At 54.7% G+C, this 19729-nt stretch overlaps 1 protein-coding gene across 1 annotated transcript in view; it reads left to right on the top strand.

Moving 5' to 3' along the window:
* Positions 1–19729, top strand: part of STK32B (serine/threonine kinase 32B) — a 156035-nt gene that overhangs the window by 23992 nt on the left and 112314 nt on the right. The window contains exon 2 of the mRNA XM_080679305.1: positions 18280–18335. Coding sequence (XP_080535431.1) covers positions 18280–18335 — 56 coding nt within the window. The remainder of the gene's footprint in view (positions 1–18279; positions 18336–19729) is intronic.

Here is a 19729-nt window from a genome sequence, read left to right on the forward strand (position 1 = left end):
GTGAGGATTAACAAAAAAACAGCACACAAACAAGAGATGGACATTATCTTTTGATGTGAGGCGCTGAAGAGCCGCCGTGCAAAGGGTGTGCACAAAGACACGGAGAGAGGGTGTTGAAGCCGGCGACCTGGAGCAGGGACTGTGTTCTCCTCACCGCGGAGCAGGGGGGAGGTAGGGTGTTCAGATCTGCACGTGTTATTCACGTGAATGACAGGCCCGGGGAGCAAGTGCACCCCTGGGGCTGGTACGCCACCCCTGTATCGCTTGGCTGAGAACCAGAGCTCTCCCCCTGGTTGGAAAACCCACTGTCAGCAGCAGAGAGCGTGCCGAACGCGTCCTAGGGGTGTACGAGGATGTGGGGTGCGTGCGCGCGTGCGCGAAGCATTTGGGATGAGTCTCGTGTGGACCAGGTGCTGCTCACAGCGCTTCTGTAAGGAGGGGTGCCAGCCCCATTTTCCAGGCGAGGAGCCGGAGACTCGTCCAGGTGAAATCGCTCACGTAAGGGTACCATCGCTCCTCGGGGTGGGCAGGACGCCAGCTCCCTGTTCCGGAGCCACAGCGCGTGGCTCCCCCACGTCCCAGCTGCTTCTGTGTTTCAGCAGGTTTCTCAGTAGCTCAGTTGTGTCCCCGGTGACTTCACAGTGTGGTGTGAGTGACAGTGCATCCTTGTCCTGACGTGATTCTGGGACCCAGGGGAAGAAGATGCTGCCAGGCCCTGACCGGTGTGGCTCAGTGGGTAGAGCATCAGCCTGCGGACTCAAGGGTTCCAGGTTCGATTCTGGTCAAGGGCATGTACCTCGGTTGCGGGCACATACCCAATAGGGAGTGTGCAGGAGGCAGCTTATCGATGTTTCTCTGCCAAAACCGGTTTGGCTCAGTGGATAGAGCGTCAGCCTGCGGACTGAAGGGTCCCGGGTTCGATTCAGGTCAAGGGCATGTACCTCGGTTGCGGGCACATACCCAATAGGGAGTGTGCAGGAGGCAGCTGATCGATGTTTCTCTCTCATTGATGTTTCTGACTATCTATCCCTCTTCCTTCCTCTCTGTAAAAAATCAATAAAATATATATATATATATGTAAAAAAAAAAAAAAGAAGATGCTGCCAAATTCAGCATCGGCAGGCATGTACAGATTAGTACCTACTGTGTGAAAAGAGGGTGCAGTAGGCTCCCGTTTCTGCCCTAATTACCATCACACGTGGTTTGATGCAAGTTCAGTGTCTTAGCGTCTGGAGGCCAGAAGTCCGAAGTGGACCTCACGGGGCCTAAATCAAGGTGTCAGTGGGGCCGGTTCCTTCCGGAGACCCTGGAGAGAACCCGTGCCTTGCCTTTCCGCACAGCCAGTCTCGTGGCCTCCGCTGCTGCATCGCCCTGACAGACTCCTCTGCTCCCCTCGTCACACCTAAGGCCTCTTGTGGTGACATGGGCCCACCTGGACAGCCCAGACACACCTCCCCACCTACAGGTGCACCGATGAGCCGCCGCCATGTATCCCTTTGTTAGGTGATGGAACGTTCACAAGCTTCCAGCAGTTGGACCATGGGCACATTCGGGGGGGCGGGGGTGGGGGTGGCTTATTCTGCCCATCATGGAGAAACGTTGCTCAATTGGGGAACACAGATGAATTAGGGTCTCTAGTCTCAAGAAGTTTGCAGTTGGCTGTGTGTGTGTGTGTGTGTGTGTGTGTGTGTGTGTGTGCGCATCTGCTCACAGCTAAGTGGAGTTAAAGGCAGGAGTGAAAAGCATATGGCAGGGCCGAAACCGGTTTGGCTCAGTGGATAGAGTGTCGGCCTGTGGACTGAGGGGTCCCGGGTTCGATTCCGGTCAAGGGCATGTACCTTGGTTGCGGGCACATCTCCAGTGGGAGGTGTGCAGGAGGCAGCTGATTGATGTTTCTCTCTCATCGATGTTTCTAACTCTCTATCCCTCTCCCTTCCTCTCTGTAAAAAATCAATAAAATATATTTTAAAAAAAAGAAAAGCATATGGCAGGGCTCAGTGTAGGGTTAGAGGAAGGGAGAGGAGGGGGTTGCTTCGGATTGGGAGTTGGGGGCATAGAGAAAGGCTTCGTGGAGGAGGTGGTCTGGTCTGAGAACTTGGCCTCGGAGGCTGGTTGCAATTCCAGAAGGTAACGTTGGTTGGGAGACAGGGTAGGCAAAGGGAATGGCCCAGAAACACAGGCACCACCAGCAGGATGAGGGCGGTGTTAAGTCACGGCCCCTCTCGTCTGCCTTCAGGGGACAGAAGTCACAGGAGTGACCTGTTGGCACCTGCATTTCCAGGAGGGCCCGTCCCAGCAGCAGGGGCAGCCACCACCCAACGCCAGCGAACTGTTGCCTAGGGGGACCTGTGCTGGGTCGCCAGCCTATGGCTTTTCTGCAGAGGCCGGATATCTGGATTTTTATGTGAAATGTTCAGACTTGAATGGTTAGTGTCGAATGACGTCTTAAAAAAAAAAAACCCGAATAGGCCAAATAGAAATCAGAGCATTTCCATCTGCAGCCTCTGATGTGAGGCACCGAGAAGCTGAGCTACTTGCCGAAGGTCACACAGCTGGGAAGCTCCGCCCCCGTGCTCGGTGACCCCTGGGTTCTGGATACCATGCGCCAACTCCCACGGCGATGATGAGCATCCTCTGGAGAGGAGGATGGGCAACTGGCACGGCCACGGGAGATGTCCACGCCGGAGAAGACGGCCGCTGATCAGCGAGATGGCGCCGTAGGAGGCGCTGATGGAGGACAGGCTTTCTTTACACCCGAGGTGCTGTCCTTCCGGGAGACCTGGGGTGCCTCGTGGCCTTCCAGGAGGGGCTGCCCCGCTCCACTGCGTGAGGTCTGGTGCACGGATCCGGAATTTATCTCTTTCTGGGAGACAGAGGGTAGGGCTGGGGAGGGAGGGAGGGAGGGAGGGAGGTAAGAAGAAGGCAAAGGAGAAGGAACAGAAAGAAGAAAGAAACACTAAAATTACCTCTTTTGTTTATGCCAATAGGAAAGGCGTTTGGCTCACAAAAGGGGATGGATAATTGAGACCGTCATTGATCTGAAAGTTCATTGGAAATTCCGTTGTTGTGTTGTTGTTATTTTCAAGACCGGGAGGATAGAAATGATTCATTTGTCATCGTCTCGGATAGCATAGAAATTTTATCCCATCTTGTACCCCAATTACGGACTACAATGGCTTCGTCGCCTGAAAGATTTTCCTCTTAAATACAAAGCATTCCTTTCATTTGCATTCCTGCTCTCTGGGGCTGCATAATAGGCGGCAGTGATGAAATTACCGCCGAAGGTCCCCTGGAAGGGAACGGCTGTGGATTCGCATCGAGGAGTGTGCCTCTTTAGCAGGTGCCCCCCCCCCGTGCCACCCCGTTCCGCAGAGACATCTCGCTGGGTGTTGTGTGGTGGTTAAAACCCGGGCCCTCGGGGAGAAGAGGCCGGAGTTCACTCATGCAACCTTTATTGATGAAGTAGCCTGACCTCCGTTTGCTGGGAGCCGTCCCGGTTTTCCAGAGCCTCCTCAGCTCAGCGTCCCCTCTATTCTCAAAAGTGTCCTGGTTCTGCCCTGGCCGGGTCTGCTCAGTGGTTAGTGCGTCGACCCGCGTACCAAAGGGTCTCGGGTTTGATTGCTGGGCAAGGGCACGTACCTCGGCTTCGGGTTTCATCCCTGGCCCTGCGGTCACGGCGCCTGCGGGAGGCAATCAGTCCATATGTCTCTCTCACATTGACATCTCTCTCTCTCTCTCTCTCTCCCCCCCTCCCTCCCTGCACTCTTTCTGAAAATCAATGGGAAAAATATCCTCGGGTGAGGATTAGAAACAAGTGTCCTGGCTCTAAGACTCGAGTAGATGGTGGTGCTCACCGTGGGCTCACTCTGCGCCAGGCTCTGCCCACGGCTGGCGGGAAGGGCGGGCGGACGGGCGGACACAGCCCTGCGCTTTCCTGGGATACCCACCTCACGGCGCAGTGACCCCTCAGGTGTCCTCAGGCTCAGGGCGCAGCTGGCTGCGTCTGCCTGGCGAGGGTGAGGTGAGGATGAGGTGACCCGTTGCCCGAGAAGCGCCTGGCCGAGCCCCGGCGCAGAGAGCGAGCTGGACGGCCGGCGGTGACAGGGCTGCTGGCATTTCTCCCGAATGGCCCAGCGCACGTGGGGGCAGAGGCTCGCTGAGAGCTGTCCGCCAGAGGACACACTCCAAAGGCATTTTTTCCTCATTTGCTTATTTGACAAGTAATTGACATGTTTTCTACTAAAAAGTGCCCAGGCTCCGAGCTGGGTGCTGGGGCCTCGCTGGTGAAGGAGAGGCAGCCCCTCAGCCCTGTGCCCGGGGCGCCGTGGCCGCCGAGGCCTGCTGTAAAGCGGCAGGTCTGTGTTTGGTGAGAGGGTTGGGGCGGTGCCCTGCGAGGGGTGAGACATCTTAAAGTCCAGCTGGTGCCGCCCTAACCTCCGGGACCTCCGGACGTGACCTTCTGTGGAGAGAGGACCTTCACAGAGGTGATCGGGAGGAAGGGAGGCCCTCAGGGGGGCCCCATCAAGGTCACTGGTGTCCTATAAAAAAGGGACGGGACCCCGGCGTGCACACAGGAAGAAGTCACGGGAAGATGGGGGCAGAGATTGGGGTGATGTGTCTACAAATCAAGGCACAGCAGAGATGCCAGAGGCCTGGGCAGGTCCCCCCACGGCCTCCCGTTCTGCTGCCGCCGTGATCTCAGACCTGTGAGCGGGCGCACCCCCGTGCTCTGAGCACTTGGCTCCGGGGCCGAGGACACGGATGCAGCTTCCCGGAGGACCGGGCGTGGTGGGGCACGCCCTGGGCGTGTGGCGAGCTGCGGCGGGCCGGCCCCTCTCCTGTCCTTAGCTACGGACGCTCTGAGCCGGACTCCTGTCCAGTCGCTTCACAGGACTCCAGAGCGGCGTCACAGTGTGACAGAAAGGAGATGAGGCTCCGAAGCGTGTTCAGAGGGAGAAAGGACAAATGGTTGCTCTCCTGAAGCCGGGGGTCCCCGATGGGAACCTTGTGGGGGAGGAAGGGGCGCGGATGCCGAGTCCTCGAGCGCAGCTGCGGGCCGGCCACTCTGGTTTCTGTTTGCTGCCGGGCCCCACGATGGGCTGGCTCCTCGCACGCAGGCTCCCGACAGTCGTGGGGAAGTTGTGACACCTCGATGACCAGATACACCCACCCAGGCCGCTGGGAAGGGACACGCCTACAGTCCCTCGTGAACTGGGCCTTCATGGACCCAACACTCTTGTTCTTAATTACTTTTTTAAAAAAATATACTTTATTGATGTTTTACAGAGAGGAAGGGAGAGGGAGAGAGAGTTAGAAACATCGATGAGAGAGACACATCGTCAGCTGCCTCCCGCACACCTCCCACTGGGGATGTGCCCGCAACCAAGGTACGTGCCCTTGACCGGAATCGAAGCTGGGACCTTTCAGTCCGCAGGCCGACGCTCTATCCACTGAGCCACACCGGCTAGGGCTCTTAATTACTTTTTTAATGAAATGTGTCAACCACAGGAAAGTATGGGAACGCTACCGCGCACAGCGGCCTCTCCTCCCCGACGGGAGGGAGGAAACGCCGTAGATAGAGTAGAAGCCTCTTGTCTACCCCACCACAGACCTTCTTCCGTGGGTTATTTTATTTTGCCTAATGCTGTGTAGCCCAAACCAATAGGTCCTATTTGTAAACTCTACCCCAAGGAGATGAGCTCATCCTGAATTGCTCTTTCACTGCCCGTTCTGTTTGATCTGTGTTAAAGGCTCTGCCACCTTCCCTGTGATTGCCACGGTTTACTGACTCACTCCCTTACGGACGGTAATGGGCGCACTCTAGTTTGGGTTTTCTGGTGCACACGCCTGGGCGTGGCTGGGGGCACTGGCCATGGAACACACACTGAGAAATGGTGGCATTGCTGGGTCACGGCGGTGTGTGCCTCCTTGGAATTGGTGAGGTGTTGACTGACAGGTTGCTCCCCAGAAGGGTAAAATTTGCCTATCCGCCAGTGATTTTTGGTAGTTCCTGCTTGCCCAGCTGTGGTCAATAATTGGTACTATCAGACTTAAACTTTTTGCCAATATGATGAGTTTTTAGAATTGCGTCTCCTGGTCCTGGTGAGGTTGAACCTCTTTTGAAATATTTATTATTTGTTGAGGTTTACAAAATGGAAAAGGATATTGGCCACACGTATCTTTGGCTCATTCCCTCCCCCGCGATGGATTGAATGAATGTGTATCACCAGTAATAGAAGGCATCCTTCTCTTATTCCTAACTTCAGTGGAAATGCTTTTAAAGTTTTAAGATTCAGAATGATGTTTGTTGTAGGTTTTTGATTATTAACTACTAGAGGCCTGGTGCACAAATTCGTGCACGGGTGGGAGTCCCTCGGCCTGGCCAGCGATTGGGGCCGATCAGGGCCCGGCCAGCCAGGGGGAGAGACCGTGGGAGGTTGGCCAGCCGTGGGAGGTTGGCTGTGGGAGCACACTGACCACCAGGGGGCAGCTCCTGGTGGTCAGTACGCGTCATAGTGACTGGTCGACTGGTCAGTCAGTTGGTCAGTCACTTAGGCTTTTATATATATAGACTAGTGGCCCAGTGCACAAAATTCATGCACGGGGCGGGGGGGGTCCCTCAGCCCGGCCTGTTCCCTCTCCAATCTGGGACCCCTCAGGGGATGTCCGACTGCCGGTTTAGGGATCACGCCTAAACGGGCAGTCAGACATCCCTCTCACAGTCCAGGACTGCTGGCTCCCAACTGCTCGCCTGCCTGCCTTTCTGATTCCCCCTAACTGCTTCTGCCTGCCAGCCTGATCACCCCCTAACCACTCCCCTGCCAGCCTGATTGATGCCTAACTGCTCCCCAGCCAGCCTGTTTTCCCCTAACTGCCCTCCCCTGCAGGCCTGGTCACCCCTAACTGCCCCCCCTGCAGGCCTTGTCCCCCCCAACTGCTCTCCCCTGCAGGCCTGGGTCTCCCCCAACTGCCCTCCCCTGCAGGTCTGGTCACCCCTAACTGCCCTCCCCTGCAGGACTAGTCCCCCCCAACTGCTCTCCCCTGCAGGCCTGGGTCCCTCCCAACTGCCTTTCCCTGCAGGCCTGCCTGGTCGCCCCCAACTTCCCTCCTCTGCCGACTTGGTCACCCCTAACTGCCCTCCCCTGCAGGCTTGATCACCCCCAACTGCCCTCCCTTGCAGGCCTGGTCCCTCCCAACTGCCCTCCCCTGCTGGCCATCTTGTGTCCACATGGGGGCAGGATCTTTGACCACATGGGGGCAGCCATCTTGTGTGTTGGAGTGATGGTCAATCTGCATATTACTCTTTTATTAGATAGGATAGAGGCCTGGTGCATTGGTGGGGGCCGGCTGGTTTGCTCTGAAGGGTGTTCCGGGTCAGGGTGGGGGTTCCCTTGGGGCATGGGGTGGCCTGGGCGAGGGGCAGGCCGACCACTGCCCTAGAGGAACATTTTGAGGTCATAGGCTCTGCTCGATTTCCCATTTGCCCCAAATGACATTCCCGCCCTGGGTAAGGAGGGTCTCCTTGCTCCGTGTCCTCCCTGACAATTGTCATCGTCATTCTTATTTTAGCTGTTCTGGTAGGTGTGTCATGCCCCTTAATTGCGGTTTTAATTTACATTTCCCATCCCTAATACTGTTGAACACCTTTTCATGTGACTATTTTTTTTCCAGATGTCCTTTTATGAAGTACCTTTCAATTCTCTGCCGATTTCTCTATTGCGTTTGTCTTTCTATTGACTGTTCTCTGCCTACTGTGGGTGTACGCTCAGCCACGGAGGTCTCAGCTGTGTGATAGAAAGATCTTCTGATCTGTGGTGCACATTTTTACTCCCTTAATGGTGAGTCCTGACGAACAGATATTCTTAAAGTTAATTTATTAGACTTTTTTAATGGTTGGTGCTTACGGGTCTCTGCACACTCTAATATCTGAGATCATGGAGATATCCCGTTGGCGAAGGCTACATCCCATTTCCCCCCGATAGATTGGGTTGTTGCATAGCATCGGTAATAGGTGGCATCCTTCTCTTACTCCTGGCTTCAGTGGAAGTGTTTCTGAAGTTTTGACATTAAGCATGACGCGTGTTTAAAGTTTTCGGTTGTTAACTATGACCACATTAAGGACGTTTTCTGTGTTCCCAGTTCCCTCTAGAAAACTTGGGGTTTAACCACGCCTGCCAGATCTGCAGCCTTCGCGGGATGGATTTTTTTTTTAAATATATTTTATTGATTTTTTTACAGAGAGGAAGGGAGAGGTATAGAGATTGAAACATCGATGAGAGAGAAACATCCATCAGCTGCCTCCTGCACACCTCCCACTGGGGATGTGCCCGCAACCGAGGTACATGCCCTTGACCGGAATCAAACCTGGGACCCTTCAGTCTGCAGGCCGACGCTCTATCCACTGAGCCAAACCGGCTAGGGCGGGATGGATTTTTGCATACGGTAGAAGAGAGAGGTCTTTATCGCCCTCAGTGAAGTTAGCAGTAGGGACTTGATATTACTCGGTCCGCATTTAAATTTCCTCCATTGCCCCCAAATGCCTCTTATTGGCTGTTTATGAAAACAGGATCCAAAGGAAGCTCCCTCCATTCTGCGTCTTAATTCTCTTCGCCTCTTTTCACCTCCAGTGGCTGTCTGTGTCCATGACTTTTTCATGCTATTCGCTCGAGAAGGAGGTAGGTTTTTCTGGAAAATGTTCCAGGTGCCGGGTTTTATTATTGCTTCCTCACGGTGTCATTTCGTGTACTCCTTATATGTCCTGTCCATCTTAACGTGTAAAGCGTGGTCTAGATTTCAGTGTAATACTTGGGGGCATGCCCTCTTTACTGGAGGAGCTATGCAGCAGATCCAGTTTCGATGTTTCATTAGTGATGCTGAGATTGATCGGTGGGTTAGGACGTGACAGACTGACCCCTTTCCTGTAAAATCCCTCACAGCCTCCTACCTAGTAACTTACCAGTCATCGATGGCCATTGCCGGAACCAGTTGTTAACCGAGGAATTGCCAATGGTAAACTTTAACGAGCGATCGTTCTGTGTGTAGTAAGTGAATGAGCTCTACCTCGTCCCTTTGCTATGTGGTTAGCCTGGAACAGTGGTCGGCAAACTCATTAGTCAACAGAGCCAAATATCAACAGCACAACGATTGAAATTTCTTTTGAGAGCCAAATTTTTTAAACTTCAACTTCTTCTAATGCCACTTCTTCAACATAGACTCGCCCAGGCCGTGGTATTTTGTGGAAGAGCCACACTCAAGGGGCCAAAGAGCCGCATGTGGCTCGCGAGCCGCAGTTTGCCAACCACTGGCCTGGAGTAACACTTATTAGAGAGTACCAGAACCAATGCTTAATTCTTTCCTCTACTCATCAGATTCCAGACGAGTTGGTTTTTTAGCATTCCAGTGGGATAGGCTGGGTTTTGTTTCTTTCTGTCGCCTTTTTCTGAAGCTGATTTTGAACTTGGTGTTTGTAAATTCCACGCATTGTAATACGTTTCGGTCTTATTTTTTATCTAAGTTATTACGGAAGCATCACATATGAACAGGTTATTGCGCCAATCATGTCCAGTTCCAGGTAGTGGTCCCAGGTGAGCACACCTGTGTGACCTCTGCTCCCATCAGCAAACAGATCACACGGCCCCGGAAGCCCCCTGTGCTCTCTTCCATGCACCTGCTCCCAGGGGGACCACTGCCCTGCCGGCCTCACCTGCAGTTAGTCTTTTCCTGGCCTGCATCTTCTACAGCCCTCCCGCCCCCGGGCTGTGTCCTGTGTGTGGGACTTTTGCATTCGACATTGCTTCTGAGGGTCACCTGTGCTATTTCAGGTACTTGCGGGTGCTTTATTCCGGTTGGCGCTCTGGGCTCCAGCGGGGAGTACACCACAGCCTCTCCACGATGCTGCTGGTGGGAATCGGGTTGTTTCCAGCTTGAGGCTGGGACAGCCCCGTGTGTGTGTCCTGCACGCGGTTCTCGCTGTCCCTGCAGCTTTTCAGGTGTGGACCCTGGAGTGAGTGGCAAGGCCACACAGGCGTGCTCAGCTCAGATGGGCCCTGTCAGATGGTTTTGCAAAGTGGTTTTTTAATGAATTGAAACTCCCACTAGCCGTATATGCGAATTTCAGTTGTTCCACATCTTTGCCCACAGTTAGTGTTCATTATAATTCCTTATTGTTTTAGCAATTCTGGTGGGTTGTGTGGGGACATTCCATTGTGATGTTAATTTGTAGCTTTCTGATGTGTGATGAAATCAAGCACATTTATACACACACACACACACACACACACACACACACACACACACACTAGAGGCCCGGTGCATGAATTCATGCACCAGTGGGGTCCCTCAGCCTGGCCTGCAAGATCGGGCCGAAACCGGCTCTCCGACATCCCCCGAGGGGTCCTGGATTGCGAGAGGGTGCAGGCCAGGCCGAGGGACCCCACCGGTGCATGATTGGGGCTGGGGAGAGACGTGGGAGGTGGGCCAGCCCCAGAGAGGGACCACGGGAGAACTCCAGGGTGTGTCTGGCCCATTTAGCTCAGTCCCAATCGGATGGACCCCAACAGCAAGTTAACCTACCAGTCGGAGCATCTGCCCCCTGATGGTCAGTGCACATCATAGCAACTGGTCGACCGGTGGACTGTCTGCCCCCTGGTGGTCCGTGCATGTCATAGCGAGCGATTGAGCAGCCTTAGCATATCATTAGCATATTACACTTTGATTGGTTGAATGGCCAACCAGTCGATCAGATGCTTAGCATATTAAGCTTTTATTATATGAGATATATATATATATATATATCTCCTATATAATAAAAGCCTAATATATGTTGATTTCAGAGAGGAAGGGAGAGAGATAGAACATCAATGATGAGCGAGATTCATTGATTGGCTACCTCCTGTATGCCCCCTACCGGGGATTGAACCTGCAACCCAGGCATGTGCCCTTGACTGGAATTGAACCGGAACCCTTCAGTCCACCGGCCCACGCTCTATCCACTGAGCCAAACCGGCCAGGCCAATCAAGCGCATTTTCATGTGCATAATGATCAGTTGGTACTCCTTTCGTGAAGTCTTTTGCCAGTTATTTCTCAAACTGGGGTCTCTCCCTTCTTACTGATTTCTAGGTGTTTGATGTGTTTTGTTTCTTGAATGTAGCCAACATAATCCGCTTGTTCTTTTTCATGGTTAGGCACATTTTGTTCCTTGTTTTAAAATTCTTTGCGTCTAATAAGTTGCAAAGATTTTTCTCATGGGTAACCTTTATAGATTTAGCTTCTTACCTTTCATTATTGACTTTCCATCCCTCTGGAGTCGATTGGTGAGATGGGGTGGGGGAGAGGGACATTATTTATTTCCAGTTGACTCACTACTCTTTGTTGAAGACTGTGGTAGCCGTTTGCTATCGCTGCGTAACAAAAACCACCCAAAGCTCAGTCACTTAGAACAGCTTCCACTTGTTTTGGTCACAATTGGACACGTCGGCAAATGGGGCTGGGGCTCGCTCAGGGCACCCGGCTGCTGAGGTGGCAGCACCCCCTTCCATAGGGCTTGGCATGTTGGGGGAGGGCAGCTTGTGCCGGTTCCCATGAGGTGGGGATCTGAGAGAGATGAGGGAGCATGTCACAGTGTGAAAGCACTCCTCAGCCTCTGCGTATGTCACATTTGCTGTCATCCCTGTGGCCAGAGCAAGGCCCATGGTCAACCCCACACTCATTGTGAGCGGGGACTGCCCCGTGTCATGGATACAGGGAGGGGTGGCTAGTGTTGGGGTCCATTCTGCAACCATCTACTCATACCCATCCTTTCCAATAGCACTGACTGCGTGCCACCCCCTCTCAAAGGCACCGGCTGCGTGTCTGTGAGCCTGGCCCCTCTCGCTGTCCTCAGTCCCAGGGTGGACAATCTGTGGCCTGAATTCCCAACATGGTAGCTTCAGATCTGGCACCTGGACTTCTGGGACTTTGTTATTCTTCTTCTTCAAGATCGAGGGGGGTCATGGGCCATTGGCTCCAGAAAGTAGGTTCATCCTTCTACCTCCCAGAATCCCCAGTAGAAATCATCAGGAAAAACCGGCAGGGTGGCTGAAACAGCAATTAGGGGAGAATGGTCCTGTTTAAGTCTGAAACACCCATTAATTTGGAAGGGTGGAAACTGTACAAGGCAATTTATATGCAGACGCTCCCAATGTTCTCGCCGCACAAGGCTGCACCCTGTCATCAACGGCAAAGACCTCCTTTCCCTCCGTCCTTCCTCACGGCCACGCTCTCCGGACTCCCGTGTCACATCCTCGCAGGCTGAAGCCACGGTGGTATCCAGAGCCTCGTCCGCAACAGAGCCACGCGCTTCATCATCCCGCGGCGGCCGAGGCTGCAGGAGCGCGGGCTGTGCGGGCCAGAGGCGGTGTGCGGGTGCCTCCTGTCCCTGAGGAGGGGCTGAGGCCAGGAGAGACGCGTGCCCAGGGCTAGTCCTTCATTCACGCACTTACTTGTCAGGAATGAATTAAGTATTCATGGGACAACTATTTCACGGAGGCGCCGGGGAAGCGAAGACGGGCAAGTGCCCTTGTTCCAGACGGGCACTGAGCTAACAAACACGCATGAAAGCAAGAGAATGTGCCATCAGCGAGGGCGGAGGTGTGCGGGGCCCGTGACAGAGAGGTGTGCGCACGGACCTCCTTGAGGGCTTGTCTTAGTTTGTTTTCCCGAGAAGCAGGCCCTGAGACCAGGGTCCATGTGTGAGTAGTTTGTTTAGGAGGGGATCCCAGGCTACCCGGCAGGGAGGGGCGGCGAGACGGAAGGGAAGGCGGGGGGCGGGGGGGGGAGTGGGGGTGATCGAGTAAGTTACCGCCGTGGGCACCTGCGGACTTTGGGGAGCCGTGTGGAAGGCGCCTCAGAGTCATCCTCTCTGTGATCGAGGGACTTGGGATAGTGGTCCTCCCGTGCCCATCCGTCTCAGGTGAGGGCTGCTCCCAGGGGGGTTTCAGCTCTGGGCATGTCCCACCTGATGGGGGGCGGAGCAGAGTCCGGCACCGGGGCAGCCCCCAGTAGAGAGGTGGGTGCCTGCACTGTGTGCACGCAGGTGGAAGAGCGAGGGCAGGCGGGCACCCACAGTCGGCTGGGAGGATGCACCGGTCAGGAGCACCGAGGACCAGGGCCACGAGGAGGGATGGATGAGCGGACAGACGCTCGGTAGAGATTCTTATGAGGAACTGGCTCAGAGGCCGTGAGTCCCAAATGGCAGGCCCCGAGCCAGGGTGTAGGTTTCCATCTGACAGCCAGCAGGCTCGAGACCCAAGAGGGGCTGATGTCTCAGTTCCAGTCTGACTCCCCTCTACAACAAGGAAGAGCCAATTCTGTTTCCAAAATATCTCATTGTTTCTACATCATGGGCAGATACAGGTGCACACTCAGGTGTGATCACACAGGTGTGATCATACAAGTGCATAGGTGTGATCATGCATGTGCACATGTGTCATCAGACATGGGCACACACATGTGTAGGCACACACAAGTGTGATCATACAGGCATACACACAGGTGTGATCATGCAGGTGCACACACAAGTGTGATCATTCAAGTATACACACAGGTGTGATCATACAGGCATACACACAGGTGTGATCATGCAGGTACACAGGTGTGATCATACAGGTGCACACACAGGTGTCATCATACAGGTATACACACAGGTGTGATCATACAGGCATACACACAGGTGTGATCATGCAGGTACACAGGTGTGATCATACAGGTGCACACACAGGTGTCATCATACAGGTATACACACAGGTGTGATCATACAGGCATACACACAGGTGTGATCATGCAGGTACACAGGTGTGATCATACAGGTGCACACACAGGTGTCATCATACAGGTATACACACAAGTGTGATCATACAGGCATACACACAGGTGTGATCATGCAGGTACACAGGTGTGATCATACAGGTATACACACAGGTGTGATCATGCAGGTGCACACACAGGTGTGATTATACAGGTGCACAGGTGTCATCATACAGGTGCACACACAGGTGTCATCATACAGGTATACACACAGGTGTGATCATACAGGCATACACACAGGTGTGATCATGCAGGTACACAGGTGTGATCATACAGGCATACACACAGGTGTGATCATGCAGGTGCACACACAGGTGTGATTATACAGGTGCGCACACAGGTGTGATTATACAGGTGCACAGGTGTCATCATATAGGTGCACATACAGGTGTGATCATACAGGCATACACACAGGTGTGATCATACAGATATACACACAGGTGTGATCATAGAGGTGCACACACAGGTGTGATCATACAGGTGTACACACAGGTGTGATCATACAGGCATACACACAGGTGTGATCATACAGATATACACACAGGTGTGATCATACAGGTATACACACAGGTGTGATCATACAGGCATACACACAGGTGTGATCATGCAGGTGCACACACAGATGTGATTATACAGGTGCACAGGTGTGATCATACAGGTGTACACACAGGTGTGATCTTGCAGTTGCACACACACGTGTGATCAGGCAGGTGCACAGGTGTGAGCACACAGGTGCTCCTTCATTCATTCCTGCGTCAGCCATCCTTTACTGAACCTCTCCTCTGGGCCAGGTGCTTGTCTGGGGGTACTGGGTTGAATACTGTGCCCCCAAATTCATGCTCACCTGGAACCGCAGAATGCGACCTTATTTGGAAGTAGGGTCCTGGCAGATGTAACGAGCTAAGATGAGGTCATACTGCGATAGGGCCCTCATCTCATGACTGGCGTCCTTAGAAGAAGCGGAGAAAAGACAGAGACAGACGCAGAGGGAAGAGGCCACGTGATGACAGAGGCAGAGCCTGGCCTGGTGCAGCCACCAGCCAGGGAACAGCAAGGACTCTGGCTGCGGCGGGAGCGGGAGAGGCCGGGCAGGGCCGCCCCGGAGCGTGGGGAGGAGGGCTGAGTTCCTGTGGCTCGGAGCCTCGGGTCCATGGGGCTTTGTTACCCGGCCCCCGGCAGTGGCCGCGCTGGGCGAGAGGAGGCCCAGGCATCTGAGCAGTCCTCGCCATCGAGGAATTGTTAGGGTCACACACGCCCTCTCAGACGCGTGCAGCTGAGGGATGTTAGGGTCACACACGCCCTCTCAGACGCGTGCAGCTGAGGGATGTTAGGGTCACACACGCCCTCTCAGACGCGTGCAGCTGAGGGATATTAGGGTCACACACGCCCTCTCAGACACGTGCAGCTGAGGGATGTTAGGGTCACACACGTTCCGTCTCAGACACGTGCAGCTGAGGGATGCTAGGGTCACACACGCCCTCTCAGACACGTGCAGCTGAGGGATGTTAGGGTCACACATGCCCTCTCAGACATGTGCAGCTGAGGAATTGTTAGGGTCACACACGCCCTCTCAGACACGTGCAGCTGAGGGATGCTAGGGTCACACACGTTCCGTCTCAGACACGTGCAGCTGAGGGATATTAGGGTCACACACGCCCTCTCAGACACGTGCAGCTGAGGGATGTTAGGGTCACACACGCCCTCTCAGACACGTGCAGCTGAGGGATGTTAGGGTCACACACGTTCCGTCTCAGACACGTGCAGCTGAGGAATTGTTAGGGTCACACATGCTCTCTCAGACACGTGCAGCTGAGGGATGTTAGGGTCACACACGCCCTCTCAGACACGTGCAGCTGAGGGATGTTAGGGTCACACATGCCCTCTCAGACACGTGCAGCTGAGGGATGTTAGGGTCACACATGCCCTCTCAGACACGTGCAGCTGAGGGATGTTAGGGTCACACATGCCCTCTCAGACACGTGTTTGACGCCCTCCTTCTCACGGATGTCACCTTTCTCAGCATCCACATCGGCTGCCATCCTGGGTTATCAGCACAGTATTCTCCGGCCGGCGCTGGAGGGCATCTCCAGCTGAACTTTGGCTGCGGGTGTGCGCGTGGTGACCCCTGAACTTTGGGGGAGGCTGTGTGCAGGGGCCAGGACAGGCCTGTGAGCAGGATGCCGTGGGGCTGCCGGGGGCAGCTGTTATCCAAGAAGAACATGTCTCCCCCTGTTGCAGGTGGGAGTGGGGTTCTTGGGGTGCTGCTGGAATAAGCATTTCCGGAGGCCCCACGGGAGGTGAGACATGGTAGAAAGCTTTATTTGCGTGGAATCACGCCCCTGGGTCTCCCAGTCCCAGGTCCCTGAGTCCGTCATAGAGGAAGTGGAGCGGGGGGTCCGTCATAGAGGAAGTGGAGCGGGGGGTCCGTCATAGAGGAAGTGGAGCGGGGGGTGCAGTACAGCTAAGCCACACCAGTGTCCAGAGTGTCTGTGGGAGCCAGGTCCCGTCTAGCATCAGGCCCGGTCCAGCCCAGGGTCCATCGTGTGTGCGGTCGGCCTGGCCACGGCCACGCAGGACAATGCCAGGGAGCCAAGCGAGAGCCATGAGCCCCCTGTGCCAAGGGAAGCCAAGAGCACAGGAGAGCGAGCGTCTTTGTCTGGGGCAGTGGTTCTCCACCTTCCTAAGGCCACGACCCTTGAACACAGGTCCCCATGGTGTGGTGACCCCCAACCATAAAATTATTTTCCTTGCTACTTCATAACTGTAATTTTGCTACTGTTAAGAATCGTAATGTACATATCTGTGTTTTCCGATGGTCTTAGGCTCTACAGCAGCGGCTCTCAACCTGTGGGTCATGACCCACAGGTTGAGAACTGCTAGCAGGGTCGCCTAAGACCATCGGAAAACACAGATATGTACATTACGATTCATTAACAGTAGCAAAATTACAGTGATGAAGTAGCAACGAAAATAATTTTATGGTTGGGGTCACCACCACATGGGGAACTGTATTAAAGGGTCGTGGCCTTAGACAGGTGGAGAACCACTGGTAGGGGATTATAGATCCCAACTTTCCTCCCACTGGGGTGGCCACGCCCATTCTGGCCAATCATCTCAGTCCCCAGGAGTGATTGACAGGCAGCGCCTTCCCTGCGTGGTACCCTCCCCCAGGCTTTGGCGGGGAACGCACATGCCTGTGATGCCTGGCCTTCGCTTCGTTCCGCTCCTGCTGTGAGTAACCAGCTAATTACAGCGGCACCGCACCTGCGAGCCCTCGGCGCTGGGCTCCGTGTAGGCTGGTACACCAGCCCTGTGCGCCTGGGAGTCCGTGGCCTTCGCGTGTCTTGCCTGGCGAGGGTGGAAGTCCCCTACCCAGATGGGTCACAGGGAAGGGACTAGATGGGTCGGGAGAGAGGAGTCCAGGGTGAGCTGTGGGCCTGGAGCCTGTGGGGTCAGATGAATGGTGAGCCACTCCTCCTGGGTCCTGCTCCGGGCTGGGGAGGAGGCGGCGGCCGGAAGCCACCAGGAGGCGCTGTGAGGTGGGCAGGGATCCGTGGGCACAGCCTGGAGACCAGAGAAGCCTCCGAGAGCCGTGGCGTCGGTGGGGGCGGGAGCCGCTGTGCCCCGGAGAAGAGGAAGGTTTAGGGAGCGGGCTGGCTGGGCTCTGTGGGTGGGGATTGGGAGGAGGAGGCAGCTGTGGGTGCAAAAGGAGTGGGAAGTGAGAGGGTGCCATGGATGCCAGGCAGGTGCTTCAGAAAGGAGCGCGAGGCCGAGGCGAAGGAAGCCAGGCGTCTGTTGGGCTTAGGGCGTGGCCACATGTTGCTGCTCTGGAGGGACACGGCTAGGAGCCAGGCTGGAGCGCAGAGCTGGACGGAGCGAGAAGGGGACCCCCTCGGGAAACGTGCGTGAAGGGAGGCGCCAGACAGGGTCATGCCAGGAGGAGCGTGTGGGCACAACATCCCCACCTGCCCGTCGCCCCGCTGCCAGGTCTGAGGCTGGCATCCACGTCGGAGGAGGCCAGGACATGGTCATGGCAGGTGGGGGTTCAGAGTGTCTATGCAGGAGGCAGGGCTAGCTAAGCGGATGCTAAGAGTGCCAGGGGGACGAGGTGGCGAAAGGCCCCCTGGCGAAGGGCACAGCAGCGCATAGAAGAACCTGCGAGTGTCCAAGTTCTCTACCATCCCTTCCCCTCCACACCCACTGGGGAGGCGCTCACGGCCAGATGGATGCGTCGGGGGGCGGGGGGATGGAATATGCCAAGAAGTGTCCATGCGGGTGGGTGCTGCCGTGGCGAAGGTAATGCAGTGGGAACGAGAAGCTGCTTGGAGTACACGGTTAGGTACGTAGGTGAGAACGTTCGAGAACGAATCCGAGGTTTGGCCAGTCTGACTTGTTCCTTTTTTTCTCTCTCCCCACCACCCCATTTTCTTTTGCAGTCAACTTTGACCATTTTCAGATCCTGCGGGCCATCGGCAAAGGGAGCTTTGGAAAGGTAAGAAGGATGGTTCTTTTTTTTTAATTTTTAATTTTCTATTTTTACAGAGAGGAAGGGAGTGGGGTAGAGAGTTAGAAACATCGATGAGAGAGAAACATCTATCAGCTGCCTCCTGCACACCCCCTACTGGGGATGTGCCCGCAACCAAAGTACATGCCCTTGACTGGAATCGAACCTGGGACCCTTCATTCCACAGGCCGACGCTCTGTCCACTGAGCCACACCGGTTAGGGCCAGAAGGATGGTTCTTAAAGAATTTCATCTTCAAAATGTCCAAGTCCCTCCCACGATTGGGCTCATGCCTGTACACCTGGCTTTCTGTCTGTCACTGGGCCCTGTTGGATGGGAAGGTTTGGACTTGCCACATGGGAAATGTGAAAGGAAGTCGGAATGGTTTCCTTTGGACCCGCGGTAATTTCATCCTGAGAATTAACTTCCTCGCGGCCGCCCGGTTTGGGTGAATCACAAGGGTAATTATTTCAAGATCCCTGATGCTGCTTCTCCCTCTGGGATCTAAATGAAGGGAGTGGAAAAAACCCACAGACCTAGGAGATGGCCCACATCGGCTCCTTCCCACACTCAGGCCTTTTATTTTGTTTTTTTGTTTTTGTGACTCCTCACCCGAGGATATTTTCCCATTAATTTTTAGGGAGTGTGGAAGAGAGAGGGAAAGACAGAGAGAAACATTGATGTGAGAGAAACACATCGATTGGTTGCCTCCTGCACATGCCCAGACCAGGGCCCGGGCCAGGGAGGAGCCTGCAACTAAGATACGTGCTGTTGGCAGGAGTTGAACCCGGGACCCTTTGGTCCGCAGGCCGTCGCTCTATCCACTGAGCCAAACCGGCCTGGGCAACACAGGCATGTTATTTTTAAAACATTATTTGGAAAGAACACTTCGCATGGGATCTACCCTCCTGATGACCTTGCCAGCGTACAGTGTGCTGTGCTGACTGTGGGTGCGGGGTGGACAGCAGGCCCCTGAGACTGTTCGTCTTGCTGGACCAACCCTATGCCCCTTCGTTAGTGACTTCCCATGTTCGCGCCCTCACTCAGGCCCTGGTGACTGTTTTGCACACGTCACTTACCTGTAATCCTGCTCTGTTTGTCTTACTGTGACTGTCTCATCTCACTTAGGGTGACATCCTCAAGATGCATCCATGTTGTAGCATCCTGCAGACTTGCTATATATAGAGAGAGAGGAAGAGGGAGAGAGGGAGAGAAACATCAATGACGAGAGAGAATCATTGATCGGCTGCCTCCTGCACACACCACCCCGGAAGTGTCGAACCCGCAACCCCGGCATGTGCCCTGACCGGGAATCGAACCGTGACCTCCTGGTTCATAGGTTGACGCTGAGCCACTGAGCCACGCCGGCCGGGCTTTCTTTCT

The sequence above is a fragment of the Plecotus auritus genome, assembly GCF_963455305.1.
Source record: "Plecotus auritus genome assembly, chromosome: 1".
Classification (NCBI taxonomy): Eukaryota; Metazoa; Chordata; class Mammalia; order Chiroptera; family Vespertilionidae; genus Plecotus; species Plecotus auritus.